At 40.9% G+C, this 14,997-nt stretch overlaps 3 protein-coding genes across 8 annotated transcripts in view; 1 reads left to right on the top strand and 2 right to left on the bottom strand.

The window, feature by feature from the left end:
* Positions 1–256: 256 nt before the first annotated feature.
* On the bottom strand, positions 257–2,213 carry LOC114794711 (TNF superfamily member 14). Of its 2 annotated transcripts, none has more exons than XM_028987440.1 (5): positions 2,095–2,213; positions 1,777–2,018; positions 1,194–1,221; positions 988–1,059; positions 257–886 (listed from the first exon to the last, which is right to left on the bottom strand). In XM_028987440.1, the coding sequence occupies exons 2-5, from the start codon at positions 1,975–1,977 to the stop codon at positions 501–503; spliced, it is 687 nt and encodes a 228-aa protein (XP_028843273.1). In that variant the 5' UTR covers positions 1,978–2,018; positions 2,095–2,213; the 3' UTR covers positions 257–500. The 2 variants fall into 2 exon arrangements, with proteins under 2 accessions (XP_028843273.1, XP_028843274.1); XM_028987441.1 differs by having other exon boundaries at positions 257–883.
* A 3,192-nt stretch (positions 2,214–5,405) lies between these two features.
* tmed1a (transmembrane p24 trafficking protein 1a) lies at positions 5,406–8,522 on the top strand. Its single transcript, XM_028985967.1, has 4 exons — positions 5,406–5,579; positions 6,931–7,028; positions 7,620–7,794; positions 8,304–8,522. Exons 1-4 carry the CDS (start codon positions 5,406–5,408, stop codon positions 8,520–8,522), a joined length of 666 nt encoding a protein of 221 aa, XP_028841800.1.
* A 1,857-nt stretch (positions 8,523–10,379) lies between these two features.
* Positions 10,380–14,997, bottom strand: part of dnm2a (dynamin 2a) — a 28,076-nt gene continuing 23,458 nt past the window's right edge. For 4 of the 5 annotated variants that reach the window (XM_028986241.1, XM_028986243.1, XM_028986242.1 and 1 more), the window contains one exon: positions 14,071–14,888. In XM_028986241.1, the coding sequence (XP_028842074.1) occupies positions 14,822–14,888 (67 nt within the window). In that variant the 3' untranslated portion in view covers positions 14,071–14,821. Of the gene's footprint in view, positions 11,381–14,070; positions 14,889–14,997 lie in introns of those variants that run through there. The other variant, XM_028986245.1, reaches the window with a different exon arrangement.

Raw genomic sequence — 14,997 nt, 5'->3', positions numbered from 1 at the left:
AAGGCTGCAGAGGGCAGAGGGCAGGGGGGCAGAGGCGCTCTGCGGTTTTCAGCGCGACTCGGTCTTAAGCGCAAAGTGCTTCCCCTTTGCAGAGACTAGGTCCTCATGTAGACCACGCTTCTGTTTGTGCAAACTCATGGCGTGATTGTAAACTGGATTAGATCTGCACTGACACTCCAACCACATTACAATACATCCAACTGGCCCTTGACAAAAAGTGACGGAGGACACACAAAAACGTAAATGAGTTCATTCTTTTAATATCCTTAATTCAAATATACATTTCGAAAATGGCCCGTGGGTTCTGACATGTATCAGTATTAGAACAAATACTGCAAATGCTGCAGAATCAATATACAGAAAATGTGTATTCACAATTATTTGGAATTGGTTGAGTGATTAAATAATAAATGAACAATGGCCAATGATATTTTCATCATTACGCTGAGATTAAATACATATACTGCTGATATGCAGCATATTCATATAGAAATATGTCACTATAACATATAGACACCAAAGTAGTTCTCCTCTGAATTTGAGAGCATGACAGAGGTGTGGTTATTCACTTTTACAAAAATGGACTCTGTTGGGAAGAAATGAAAGACCCCCGCTAAGTAACTGTTTAAAATTGTTCCCTGTGTTGCCTTGGGATTCCGTGTCCTGTCCTGCATGAGTGGGATGGGCTTTGGGTAGCGCTGTGTTCTTTTAAATACAGAATGTAGGGAAATGGAATGATGTTCGGCAGTGAAACAGATCTTGGAGTAAACAGAGTAGTACCCTTCTTTCTGGAAAACAAGCTGCCCGTCTTCGTATGTGACACCAAAAAGGATGGAATTATCTGCCCACCTCAACACGCCATCTCCACGTGTCCTGTCAGGACCTACTGTACAAAGTCACCAAGAAAAACAGAAAAGATAAAAGAATAAGACCTCAAGACAGCATTTATGGTTGCTATGTGTTTTTGCATAATGTATTGAGTCATACTTGTCACGTGAGCCAGAGGTTTTGAAGGAGGGATAGCTGGGTCAGGTTGAACAGTCTTGTCCAGCATCTGGGCTATTTAAGTGCAATACATATGAAACATAAATATAAATATGAAACAGAATCATTTTAATGCTAAAACTATATTTACAGTTATTTATTGAGAATATATTATTTTTTTTAGTGAAACCACTTAAGAAAACACATACCAGATATAACAGGATCCCGAGTCGCCATCTAATTAAGACAAAATATTTTTTAAAAGTTTATTAGTAGGTGTTAGTAGGTATTGGTACATAGTGTATTTTTTAATGGACTTAAAAGTAACAAGGCTATTTCCTCTTCTAGTGTTTGCGGGCTGACCAATTACTTATTGTTTGCTGGTTTGAGATACAGGAAGTGCAACTAGGCCAGGTTTCTGGTAATCGGGTGGCTTTAATCCACACATCAAACACTCATACTCCTCCTTGAAGGACACAATGGGTCCTCTGCAGACCGCTGGGGAAATTTGATCATGGGGTTAAATAGGTTGATGTACTAAAATGTATGTATGTACTAAAATACAATATGCAAAACACATTCATTTTATCCCCTCTGTTATTTTATTCATATTATGACGTAGTGCAACCAAAGTGTGCTCTATGGTTATACCTATATGTGTCATGATATTCTTTTGCTCTCCTGCTGCCTTTTGATATTTTTCTGCTGCCTGATACCATCACTATTCCAAACTTCACTTTTTAATTTAAAATATCCTGTACAAGTGTGATTTAATATAGGAGCAAAACTCACCGTTGCTTCGGCCATGTTGTAAAGATGTAAAATGAAGCAGGCCTCGGCTGTCATGCCGCACAGCGCCAGACCCACCAGCAGGATGAGCACAGTCTGGACCACCGGACTGTCCTTCTTTCTCCTGGGCTTTGGAGGCAGCGGAGGGGGTTGAACCGGGGGACAGTTGTCCACCACAAACACAGAGGGGTATGGTTTGGACATTGTACATTCAGATCTTCAAACCAGTCACCCTCTACTTGAGGCTAAAATGGAAAGAAAGTCATTTTTTCTGGGTCCTCTTTAGCTGCTCATCCTATTGAAATATTTGTCCACACTTACCAATACAACATGAGAAGCGAACAAATGTAATCCAACTTGGTGGAAAGCACAGCTTCACAAACACTCACTGAGGCTCACGAGAATTCATGTCCAGATGCAGCACAAGAGCCCCCTCCTTCCACACCTTCACTCCACACCCTCCCCCTGAGCTGCAAATGTAGTGACACTTCCTTTCATGTGATGCTCGCCTCTCACGATACCACACTTCAGGTTGTCAGAGTGGTGCAACTGCAACACAGCAGCAAACATAACAGTCCAATGGTGGAAACTCCAGAGAAGAAGTGTGATGTGCAGGTGGAATGTAAAGATGTTTAAGAAAGTCCAGACTGGTGAAGACAATTTAGTTTAACAAAGTGTCTATTCTGGTTCTGTTCTATACTTTCACTGATAGCTGGGTCATATATAGGATATGTAGTGTTTACCTTTGTGATACCTTTGTTACACTGTCATTACCCTACGTGCTCACAAAGATATCTGAAGAAAAGTCTAACTTTTTCTGGTTTTTAGCCTGAATAGTATAAACGGCAAGCATCCAAATGTGTGCGGTAAAATTGCCTGTCACGCAAGGCAAGGGAAAGAGGGTGCGTATGCTTGACCTGACTAGACAGGAGATTTATTACATGAACACAGGACAGGGGCGACATCACCCAATAATGACCTGACATATCATAGCTTTGGTCACTGTGAGCTTATAGCTTAGTCTTTGTCTAAAATATGTAGCTGATATGACACAAACAATTATTCTCACCCATTTAAGCTGCTACCAGGAGTGAGGAAGTGAACTTTATTGTCACATCCGCGAGCTGACTGGGGAAGGAATCGTGACATTTATTGTCATTTATACCATAGAACAGTACAACAACAGATGCATTGCTGAAGAAAGTGGCATTTCTCCAGACTCAATGTGCAGACTTAAAAGACAAGTGCACACAGGACAAAATAAGACATTGCAAACATTTTACTTTTTACCCAGAAAGTAAGCACAGTGCAAAAAACTGAACAAAAGCAGCACAGTGCAAACAATAAGTATAATGTGACACCAAAAATGCAATATGAAATATTTCACATCTTTCCACAGGGATAGTGTTATGGCACTATAAGAACAAACACAATCACATACAGTATGTCTCAATGGGCTTTGACAGACCCTACAGTTGACACCCAACACACTTGACCCTTCTGCACACAAGGAAAAAATCCACACAAAAAAAAAACTCTTGGAGAGAGGAAAAGGAAGAAACTTTGGGAAGGAGTGATACAGAGAGGAACGCACTTCCAGGGCAGAGTGAGCCTGCAAGTGGTGTCACTGCAGGGTTTGTGATGATTTCTCCAATAATTGAAAAAGTCCTACAGTTGTAGAGGTGGAGAAGTCCAAAGTGTATTATATAGCATCTGTCCATGTTTGGAGGTCCTGGACAGTGCAGAGTAGGTTTTAGTCCAGTGTCATGGTGTACATTATGTGTCCATTATGATTCTACTGGTCCATTTGAAGATCCCTGAAGGGTTTGGTGTTATGGTGGCTGTGGTGTCCCTCTGGTATGTTTCATGCTAAGTCGTTTAGCAGTTGTTAGGAACCAGGATTTATCTGGAGGTCTGTGCGCTTGATTCCGTGTCTCGGTAAGAACAAACAGAACAGCAGCAGACGGTATAAATCTAATATAAACGTAAGACTTTTTTGTGGCAATAAGGTGCATAGTGAGTAAGAAATCAAACTGCTTCACAGAATCTTGCACTGTTGTCAGGATAAAAGTTTGAATGTGAATGTTAACAGTCCACCAGCTACCAGCTAATGCAATATAGCATCATCTACAGGTTCATGATCTGGAGAAAGGCATGGGCCATTAGCTGTAGTTGGTGGCTGATAAATCATACATTAAAGCAGTGGCAGATCTCCGCGTGGTTGCTCTGCAGGAAAGTCATTATTTTGAACATATCACCCATATACTTTACAGATGTCTTGTTTTAATTTGTCTGGGTGTCAAATTCAAAAGATTTCTAATGATCTTGGCCACCCCTCCGGCCCCCTGATACCTGCTGCTGATTGCATGCAGAAGAAGTTTGTTAGAGAAATGCTGCGAGGATTTGCAGCTTGAGGTGACACATAGTTGTCCTTTGTCTAGACTGAAAGGAAACCATGCAGAGTGAATCGGATACCAGGCTGAAATGGTTGAAAGGTGACAGAACTAGTCTGAAACCACAGGACCAAGTGATAAAAGACAATGGCATCATACAAGGAACATTACATGAACCGTCACCCATTGTGAGTGGTCAAGAATGGGGGCCTGGTTTGTGGGGAATGAAGCCACCATGACGGTTGGAGGATTTGAACCCTCTACTTCTGAGTTTGATATACAGAGCTTGCTTGCTTTTGTCTCCGCCGAATGTTTACATGAGAGACACACGTTAAACATAATTCCACAGCACCAAGCTCGCTAGAAAATAGAAAAAGCAGGGACACTGTCTGGAAGGATTTGGGACATCAACCAGACGTACGCCGAAAAACCAAAAGATGTGGACAAGCCCATTTGCAAGAAGTGCTTCAGAGTTGTTGCTATTAAAGCGAGCAGCACAACAATTTTATACGCCGAGCTTCGAGAGGGGAGTAAAGATTGTGGGCCCAGAGGTGGCACAGCGGCCGTGACAGTAAGATGAATATTTGAACTGCCACCATCAAACAATACTGCCGAAGTAAGCCAACCATAAGAGTGGCTGTGTCCTCGCTTCTCTCGCCGCGTTTTTTAGAATTATCCTATTGCACAACAGGCATATATCTGCATTACGCCGCCCTTTGCTCTGATTACTGCTTTGCACACTCTTGGCATTCTCTCGATGAGCTTCAAGAGGTCGTCACCTGAAATGGTTTTCCAACAGTCTTGAAGGAGTTCCCAGAGGTGTTTAGCACTTGTTGGCCCCTTTGCCTTCACTCTGCGGTACAGCTCACCCCAAACCATCTGGATTGGGTTCAGGTCCGGTGACTGTGGAGGCCAGGACTCCACTTTTTGTTAAGTACATAACTGCCTTCAGTGAGAATCTACAAATGTACATGGTCATGAAAATAAAGGAAATACATTGAATGTATTTGAATGTGTCCAAACTTTTGTCCTGTACTGTACCTGATTATTACTGTACTGTGGTATTTACTGTGGTGCCGCCACAGCCAAGGACCTTTGGACATTAAAAGTCTTTATCTGATCAGTCGTGCGGTGGGACGGTCGCGTCACCGTGTCCCGTCAGCTGGAGACGCACCGCTAGCTTCCACCTGGTGGAGGGTCCGGCCCAGGCTATTATTATTGTTATTATTATTTTAAATGATGGGCCTGTGGGTGAGTCTGTGTGTATTTTCTTTGCTCCTCCTTTCCGTGGACTTGGCGCTGTCTTTACGCACCAACCAGGACGTCGATTTCACGTTCCTCCTGCCTGCGGGATCCACGGAATGCTTTTTCCAGAGCGCCACGGAGAACAGCAGCATGGAGGTTGAGTACCAGGTACAGGACTTTTCTCTGTAATGGAACCATCCCACATCTCAGCCACGATCGGTTTACAGTTTACAGCAGTGCATCGACCTGAATGTGAGGAAAAAAAAACGACCGATTACCATAATTTCAATTCTAATGATAATCACAACTTGATCACAAGTTGGATTGTTTATTTAATGTATAATTCTCTCTCTATGTGGATGCCTTTATTCTGAAATTACCCCAGTGGTCAAATTTAAAGACAAAGTGGGACTTTTAAAATTAAAATTAGCATTAAAAAGTGGATTTACCTCTAAGCCTGGAATCCCTTGTTCTTTACAGCTACACTATTAAACAATACTTCCAGGGTCACCACCCTGATTTAACAGATGAAACATCTAAGGAGATCTCTGAAACTACTAAAATTTAGCAAAAAACTCGAAGGATAGTGGAAAAAGAAACATGTTTGCAAATGTTGGTTATGTTAAAGGTCCCCTATTATGAAACGTATTATTTGCTTTTATATCAGTCTTAGTGGTACCCTAATAGCGCATGAACCGATGCAGCCATCATGCACCGTTCGTACCGTCCAAGCCTGTGGGATCAGTGCTGTGATCTGGGGATACTGCAGTTGGTCAGGTCGAGGCTCACAATGTTACATCCCCAAAAGAATGAGTGTCCAGTGTCCATACTGAATGTCCAGGTAATTCTATCAGTGAATTTGACAGTGAATTTGGTTTCGTTTTTGGACAGGTTGTGTATCGTACATATTACTATATCTCTGAATAAATGTAATGCGAGTGTGATCAATAGTGCACTGACATTTAAAACTTCATAAGGCCTACTGCATGATATCCTATTGTTCATAGTGCCAAGGTGCTTTGCATAATGGGATTGTTGTGTTGTGTAGTCATAATCTTTTTCAAATACTTCAGTGAACTTCAGTCCTAAAGAAAGCTTGCGGCCACTATTGGCAGGTGGCTGCAATGGCGGCATATGACAACATTCTGACATTTACATTTATTTTTAGTTTTCTGTATAAAATAATTATGAACTGTATCATCAGTGCCATGCCATGTCAGGATTGATCCTAACACCAGAACTTTGATCATTTAAAAAATGTGAATTTTTGGCATTTATTCATTGTCTCCCTTGTCTAGAGTGACTTACAATCAGTAGTTACAGGGACAGTCCCCACCTGGAGGCACTCAGGGTTAAGTGTCTTGCTCAGGGACACAATGGTAGTAAGTGGTGTTTGAACCTGTGACTGTGGGCTTGTGGTTCATAGGGAGGGTCTTACACGATAGGCTACTACCCCCCACAGCAACAAGGGGCTTTTGAATGATTTGATAGCCTCTGCTTTCGTTCTGTGGTACTACAGGTCATCGCCGGATCGTCACTTGACGTTGGCTTCACGCTCATTTCACCCAGTGGCCACCGACTGGCCTCTGATTTCCGGAGCGCTGATGGGATCCACACGTTAGTATGTGCGCAAAAGGACGCCAGGGTTTTTTTTCCTACTACAAGAAGTCAAGTCAAGTCAAGTCAAGTCTGCTTTATTGTCAATTCTGCCACATGTACAGGACATGCAGAGAATTGAAATTACGTTACTCTCTGACCCATACAAGTAACATTAAATACAAAAACAGTAACAGTAACATTGAATACAGAGTATAAATACAATTTACAAAAAAAAAAGGCACAATATACAATTTTAAAAACACCATATACAAATAAGGGCACATGGTGGAGAGTGCAAAACCATGTAGTGCAACAGAGGTAAGTTTAAAGTGACGAAGTGAAAGTGAGGTAGTTGGCAGACCAGAGCTGCACAGAGTGACTGGTGCATGGTCAGTTTGTGTGTGTTAGAGTTCAGAAAGTTTGTGGAGCTGAAGAGGGGAGTGAGGGGAGTGGGGGCAGAGCTGGGAGGGAGTTGAGTTATCCAAACTATATATATATATCCAAACTGCTCGAATTCATCCAGACTACACAGTGCATAAACATAAAAGACATCGGCCAATGCTTTACTGAATGTTTTTTTTTTATTTATTCTTATTTTTTGCCTTTAAGCATCGACCCTGCAGAAAATGGGGACTACCGGTTCTGCTTTGACAACAGCTTTGCTAAATTCTCTGATAAGATGGTGTTCGTGGAGGTAATCCTTGGTGGCCCAGGAGAGGAGAACTTTCAGGCTGGAGACTGGGAGCAAGATGTTTTGTTGGAGTACAGGATGGAAGACATCAGGGTGAGGAACAATTTAGTCTGGTAGTTTGCATCCCAGGTCCCATTCGTTGTGGTCCTGGAAATCCAACGGGACAAGCACTTGTCTTCAGCTATGATATTGTGTTGCCCAGGGGCCATGGCTATCAAATATTTTTTGATAATTGAGCATTCTATTGACAATTAACCAGTGTAGACATTTTTTCTTTCTTTTTGTTATTTCCAGTTTGGCACAATTCCTTTCAGTATCTTGCCAAGCAGAAGTAAGAACATTTGGATCTGTTCACAAACGTTGCAGCGTTCCACATAACATGAAGCTAAAAACAGAGAAAACTGAACTTATTAATAGAGTTGTCAAGTATTAACAAGTTAATGATTTCTGCCTAGTCACAGGCGCACTAGAATTGGGAATGAATGGAGAGGTTGGTTAACTAGATTAGTTTGTAGTGAAATGTGGACTGTCTGTGGTCCATGAGGGATAATCGTTTCGTTTCAACCTCCACTATTTCTCCCTCTGTGTCGTAACCTCTGCAGGATGCAATGAATTCCATGTATCAGAACTTAGAGCGCAGTCGCCAGATGCAGACGGTGCTGCGGGCGTTCGAGGCTCGGGACAGGTACTTGCTGGAGGACAACTTGTGGCGGGTCTCCTTCTGGTCCTGCATCAACCTGCTGGTAGTTGTCGTGGTGGCCTTCACTCAGGTTTTTACACTGCGCCGCCTGTTTCATAACAAGAAGAAGATCTGCACGTAAGTACCAGGCTCCAGAGGATACTACTGAGATACCTGCCAATGGACTCATCGTCATCATCATAAGCAGGACCATAGCACTGATTTTAGCAGATTACACTGATTCTACAATTCACCCTGAGAATTCATAATCTGGTGTGACGTAATATTCAATAAAATTTCCTTATTTATTATTTTCTGAAAAATGAAGGTAATTTATGGAATGTGTTATTTAACACTGTTTTAATGTGAATACAGTAACATGATGAATGCAACCTGACTTATCCAGCACTGATGTAGCTTTTGTATTAAATTACAACAATAATAATTTTCAAATGTCTGTAGTTCAGACATTTAAGACATTAAAAGGCTTGTGTGCATGCTTTTCTGGACAACATCATACAATCAAGACATTGTTTATGAAATTAAATCTTTTCACAAATGTCATGAAATCTTTTTAAATCTGTAAATAAAGAAGGGAAGCCAAGGTACCATCCCATGGCTGTGCACTGCTCACTAAGGGTGATGGGATAAATGCAGAGGACACATATCACTTTGTGTACCATGTGCTGTGCTTGCTATGTATCAAGAGGCGTCTTATATTAATTATAGGAACCAAAACAGTCATTAACTAGTTTTATATACATTTTAATATCAGTAATAGAAGGTAATGTTCCATCTGCAAAATTGCACAGATGTACTTTACCAGTGGACACACTTTGGTGGTTTTGGATATGGAGAATATCCATTTTCCAATACAATACAAGAAACATATTTATCATTTTTGTATCAGGAGAAAGTGAAGTATGTTTGATGAATCAGTTTTTTCAGTCGCCTTTTTTTTTCTTACAAAGTGAAGTGATTGTCACATGTGATACACAGCAGCACAGCACATGGTGCACACAGTGAAATTTGTCCTCTGCATTTAACCCATCACCCTGAGTGAGCAGTGGCCGTTCGGGGAGCAGTGTGTGGGGACGGTGCTTTGCTCAGTGGCACCTCAGTGGTACCTTGGCGGATCAGGATTCGAACCGGCAACCTTCTGATTATGGGGCCGCTTCCTTAACCACTAGGCCACCACTGAACAACTTCATTGTGTCACCATCAAAAGCCCCTTCATGAGTGAATGATAAAAAGTGTTCAGTATAAACCTTCAGAAAAGTTGGAATTCCATCACCATTGTCTAACTTAAGATGGTTAAGAGAAGCCAAGAACGTAAAATGCTGCCATGACAGCAAAAGCTCCCTGATTTGGAGTGACATAAATGTTTAACTTTTTGCTTTGTTTGCTATTTTCTTTTTTTGTTTATTACATAACATTACGTGTGTTATTTCTTAATCCTGGGCCTTCAGTTATTTAATGTAGAAAAAGCAAGACCCATAGATGACTTGTAGGTTTCTATGGTAGTGGGAGTGGTGGTAGTAGCCTAGTGGGTAACACACTCGCCTATGAACCAGAAGACCTGGGTTCAAATCCCACCTACTACCATTGTGTCCCTGAGCAAGACACTTAACCCTAAGTTGCTCCAGGGAGACTGTTCCTGTAACTACCGATTGTAAGTCGCTCTGGATAAGGGCGTCTGATAAATGCTGTAAATGTAAGTGAGTGGCACCTTGGGATTCGAACCATCATCCTTCTGATTACAGGACTGCTCACAATATCGTATAATACTATGTAGTATAATATAGTATAGTATTAATTGTCAAGCCTATGCAGGAAATCATTGGTGATTACCTGCTCATAGATTCATATGACAGATGCATTCATGTCATGGCATTAAATCATGCAGGCATTTGACCGAAGAGCCATATTGGCAATTCTTGTGATTCCTAACAGACAGAAGTTCCTTAAGATACCGAATCACACATTAAAGAGTCAAATGAAGAAGTCGGTACTTTTTATTGATTTTACATATGCTTGATGTAGTGTAAAAAAACATTTGGTCTAAAAGTAAAAGCACTTTTCCTTCGTTGTACTGCAACATTTTACAAAAATCTTGACAACACTTTTAAACCTTTCATTTTTCATCTGAATGATTCCGCCAAGATAAATATAACTGTACAGTAACAAATAATTACATTACAAGAACAGGATTTGACATATTTAAAATTTAAAGTAATGTCCAGAACCAATAAGATCTGGACATCAGTTCAACATCTGAGATGATCTGAGACTAAAATTTAGTTTCACACAGGTGAAAGGTGCAAATAACCATGAGGTTTTCTTAGCTAATACCCTGACCTCTCCAATAGTAATGATGCATTTTGCCACTTTAAATCTTTCAATTGACTACAATGAAAACCACAGAGCGCTTCAGACGTCTCAGTGCCTCCCACAGGGTGTAAGGAAGCTTGCAAAGTTTGTAATGGCTGTTTTTTTTTTTTTCCAGTACATTGAATGCCAGGTATTCGGGCACTTGTTGTGATTAAATAAAATTTATGAACCTTTTAAAATTGAAAATATGACATGTTTTCAGGACATCCATAATCGATGTATATAAGTATATGAATTTGATTGTGACCTAAGACAGTCATTGAACAAAATTCTGACCCAGAAAAAATAATACCAATAGTTCTTGGGTTCGTAGTGTTTTCCACTCATGACCTTGCTTGTTTAAACGCTTTGTCTAATATGAATGAAGTGTATATGCTGCTTATTATGGCTTATTTCTGCATTCTAAAATGTTATTAATTTTGGTGACTGGGGAGCAGTCAGCCTAAATAAGGCTCTGTGGGATCCTGCCCATCCTTACAATCATGCTCTTTTTAAATTTATTACCCTAACCACACTGTGTCCAGCCGTTGAAACTCTTCATCTCCCATGCGTGGAACATCTTTAGAGTTGTCAGCAATTCACCACTGGTTTCGACGAGGAGCAGGACGTCTGTTTAGGAACAATTGAAGTCACAACAATGGAATTTAGAGCCCACATTAGTAATACATATGTGTTTGCATTAGGTAGTCTGAGCATCCATGTGGATTTAGAGTTCCTCAATTCTGCTCCTGGAGTTTTCTCTCCAGCCTGACTTTTTTTTTTTTTTTGTATTATTATTGATCCAATAATGAAGGTGGTAGCTTGATAAGATTCTTTCTGGCAGATTATTCTCCATGAGCAGGTATGAGAAACTCGATTTAGATTAACTTTTTGCTTTGTGAGCTTGTCTCAAATTAGTTGCAAATCCCTAAACCAGTCACATTACTGTTCAATGGTGCCTGGAAAACATTACCATGTTCAGATTTAGGAAGCTTTATGGAGGGTGCAACCATGAGCTAAGGCCTTAAAATGTGCTGTCATTGTGCTAAGACTTGTCCTGTCTGTTCTATTAAAATGCATGCAGGTTATAACCATGTGTGGCATAACCAATAGTGACATAAAATACATTTATGTTGCTTTGAGCCAGGTTAGCCTAAGATGCATCATCATAATCAGATTGTCTGGTTTTGTAAGACACCCAGTTCTATGTACAAAGTGCAGCACCTTATTTAATGTATTATAGCAACATTGAGCCCTTGTCTTTCTGAAGTATTTCTGAACCTTTTTTTAACCATCAGTAATTTATAGTCGCATGCTACCATCCTGTTAAAATGGTTTAGTGATAATGTCTCATTGTTTGCAGTTATCTGATGGAGTTCAGTGGACTTTTATAGGTCAAACCACCCACAGGTTCTTATCTGTGTTTAAATCGACACCATGTCTGTGAGGCCAAATAATCATGCAGTACTACACTAAACCAGGTGTGGAAACTCCAGCCACTCGTACCCTGACCAGCACAGTGGCCGGGAACTTCCGGTGTGTCCGTTTGGTTCGTTGCAGAGGAGGAAGGAGTCAGGCATGCAAATAAAGTAAAAAAAAAAAAAATCTATATATATTAAAATGAAAATGAAGAAGTGGGAAAAGTCGAGAGTTTGATCACACAAGAAGACACCAACCGCCACCGCCAGTCCCTTTATTGTACACAGCTCCTCTTTATTAGCTTTTTTTAAAACCACATTGTCGCTACAGAGGCACATGACAAGGATGTATGATTTCCAAAAAAAAAAAAAAAAAAAAAAAAAAAAAAAAAGGGAAGATAAACATAATAAAAGAATCAGGTATGCAGTTTCCCCCACCACACACACACACACACACACACACACAAACACACTTTTGCTCATTCAAAACACAGGAAGAGGGTCACTATGAAAAATAACGACTGAACCGGCCTGAGTCACCAGAAGATCCTGGCAAACTGGACCTGTGATGTGCTGTGGTCTGTAAGTCCATCATTAGCACAGGGATAACAAATCAACTCCTTCAGATGGGCGCCTTTCAGCCCGACTGAAATATTAGAAATAGCATTGGGCCAAATGGAAAATGTGCTGTGAAGTCAACGTTCACAAATATCTGAGTATGGTTATGACAGCATCAATACAGCAGGCGTCGAAATCTTCCTCCATTTAAAACCGCCGTGTCCATTACAATGTCCAGTACAGAAATGTTCTCAAAAAATAATGCAACATAGATATTTTTGAATAATTCATTTGATCTATCTTCAGCAATGTAAAGGTCACATCCTTTATTTGGGGCCTGATGGGAGATGTGGGGGTGAGCTGCACGCCGGAATCTCAGGTCTATCGCGTCTATACGCTCTCCATTAACACTGAGGAATACGGGAGGTGAGTCAGCGGTGACGGGTCGCACTTATGGTAACAAGGGCAGCATGGTGAAAGATTATTATTGCACATTCTTCCAGCAGTCCACACACACACACACACACACACACACTCCTCAGACAGTACAATAAGAGAGAACAAAGAGAAATTCATCTTAGCCCAGATACAACCCCAATCAAAAATCAAACACCCAATAGTCAGGAAACTCATTCTTCCTCTGCTGTATGTTTTAATAGCGCGTGCCCTCGGAACAGGGGAACAGCACTTCAGTATTCAGAGAGCTGGCTGCTAAGTTGTACATTATATTTTCCAAAAGGACAGGAAGGGGAAACAAACTGTTCATAGAATCGCAATAAAAACCAAAAAAAATTTCACAAAAACACAAAATGCCCAGGTCATAAATAACACGCTTCAAAGAAACCTTGGTTCCCCAACTTCCCCCATCTACAAGCTGTGTTAGTCCTTCTATTAGTAATCAGAGCAAAATTATTACAAAGTATGGGTGTCAAGCATAATTTCCTCTAATAAAGAGTCATTTTAAAAATGTATTCCTTTTCCAGTGGCCTATGCGGATTTAGCTTTCTTGGGTCAACTGGCCTCAGAGTGCCAGTGTCTATAACCATATTCATAAGAAACATGTGACTCTTCAGCCTAATGCTTTGTTGTACATCAGCCCACTCCTCACCCTACATCACAATATCCCCCGACATCCAGCTACCTGCCATAACCTCTGAAAGGAAAAAGCAGCCCTGTGGCTTCCAGGCTTCCGGTCTTCATACTTTAATTTAACTTCATGACTCCATAATCTAGGATATAAATTACCCTTTACGCTATTAGTTATTGTGTTGAATGTAAGGACAATGGTTACAAAAGACAATCTTAAGGCTGTATATGTTTTACTTATCACTGTTATTATTCAAATTGTGTGTGTGTGTGTGTGTGTATGTGTGTGTGTGTGTGTGTGTGTGTGTATATATCTGAAGCCCACCCCCTGGAGAGTGCTCAGGTCCATGGTTGTGTGAGAACTATTTTTTTTAATAAAAGCGCTATGAGGATGCTTCTTTTTGATTGAGAGTCAGATTGAAAACTATCCTAAGGCGGCAGGTATTACTTAATGCGGTCTGTTTCTGATATTTTACAGGGCGATCATCAAATAAAATGAAGACATTAACAGTAGCAATTAGAAGCTATTTTCCAGTATGACATCAGATAAAAAAAAAACATCAGAAATTAACCATGAGAATGAGTGTATGTGTGTGTATATATATATATATATTATTATACATGTGAGGTCTAGTGGTTGAACACAGAGAGAGAAAAGGGGGGCTATTACCAGCCCGTCTGCAGGGTGTCTGTTCAAATTTTGGGTGGCTACTTGCACTTAAAGCCAGCAGCTTTTAGAGAGAGTGCCCCCCTGTGGTCAGCAGAGAAATTAAAAATCTATCACCGCCACATTCCTCCTGTTCTTCAATTGTACTCAAGAGCCTGTTCAGGATTTTTCACACTAAGGGAAGAAATAGTCAGCTTTCTGAAGGAGGGTGGGCTTTAAAATGAGCTACCACTCAGGCTGGATATTTAGACACACAAAATCATTGCATCGCTCATCCCCCTTTCTGGATCTCTTTTATCTCTCTCTCTTGGCCCAGAAGAGCCAGGTGCTCAGAGCACAGGTCTAGTCTAGCAGGGAGGGTTCGGCTGGTCGGATTATGGTGGGCCGAGGGGCGCCCGGTGGTCTTCGGCTGCAGGGAAGAGAAGTAAAGAGAAAGACAGGAGGTGAGACACGCTCACATAAGGGAATGAGTAATTATGAGCGCAAAGACAGATGAACAGAAGCGAAGAGGCACAACG

This window comes from Denticeps clupeoides, chromosome 7, assembly GCF_900700375.1.
Source record: "Denticeps clupeoides chromosome 7, fDenClu1.1, whole genome shotgun sequence".
Classification (NCBI taxonomy): Eukaryota; Metazoa; Chordata; class Actinopteri; order Clupeiformes; family Denticipitidae; genus Denticeps; species Denticeps clupeoides.
Note: the sequence above shows the minus strand (reverse complement) of the source record. Positions and strands in the feature narration are given on the sequence as shown.

What these genes read in the sequence shown, in the direction of transcription:
- LOC114794711 (XM_028987440.1), bottom strand. Translation starts at nt 1,977, where the DNA reads ATGTCCAAACCATACCCCTCTGTGTTTGTGGTGGACAACTGTCCCCCG. An exon ending in ACAACATGGCCGAAGCAACG is followed by an intron (nt 1,222 to 1,776) that starts GTGAGTTTTGCT and finishes TGTCTTAATTAG; the next exon opens with ATGGCGACTCGGGATCCTGT. An exon ending in ACCTCTGGCTCACGTGACAA is followed by an intron (nt 887 to 987) that starts GTATGACTCAAT and finishes GACTTTGTACAG; the next exon opens with TAGGTCCTGACAGGACACGT.
- tmed1a (XM_028985967.1), top strand. Translation starts at nt 5,406, where the DNA reads ATGGGCCTGTGGGTGAGTCTGTGTGTATTTTCTTTGCTCCTCCTTTCC. An exon ending in AGCGCTGATGGGATCCACAC is followed by an intron (nt 7,029 to 7,619) that starts GTTAGTATGTGC and finishes TTTGCCTTTAAG; the next exon opens with CATCGACCCTGCAGAAAATG. An exon ending in ACAGGATGGAAGACATCAGG is followed by an intron (nt 7,795 to 8,303) that starts GTGAGGAACAAT and finishes TAACCTCTGCAG; the next exon opens with GATGCAATGAATTCCATGTA.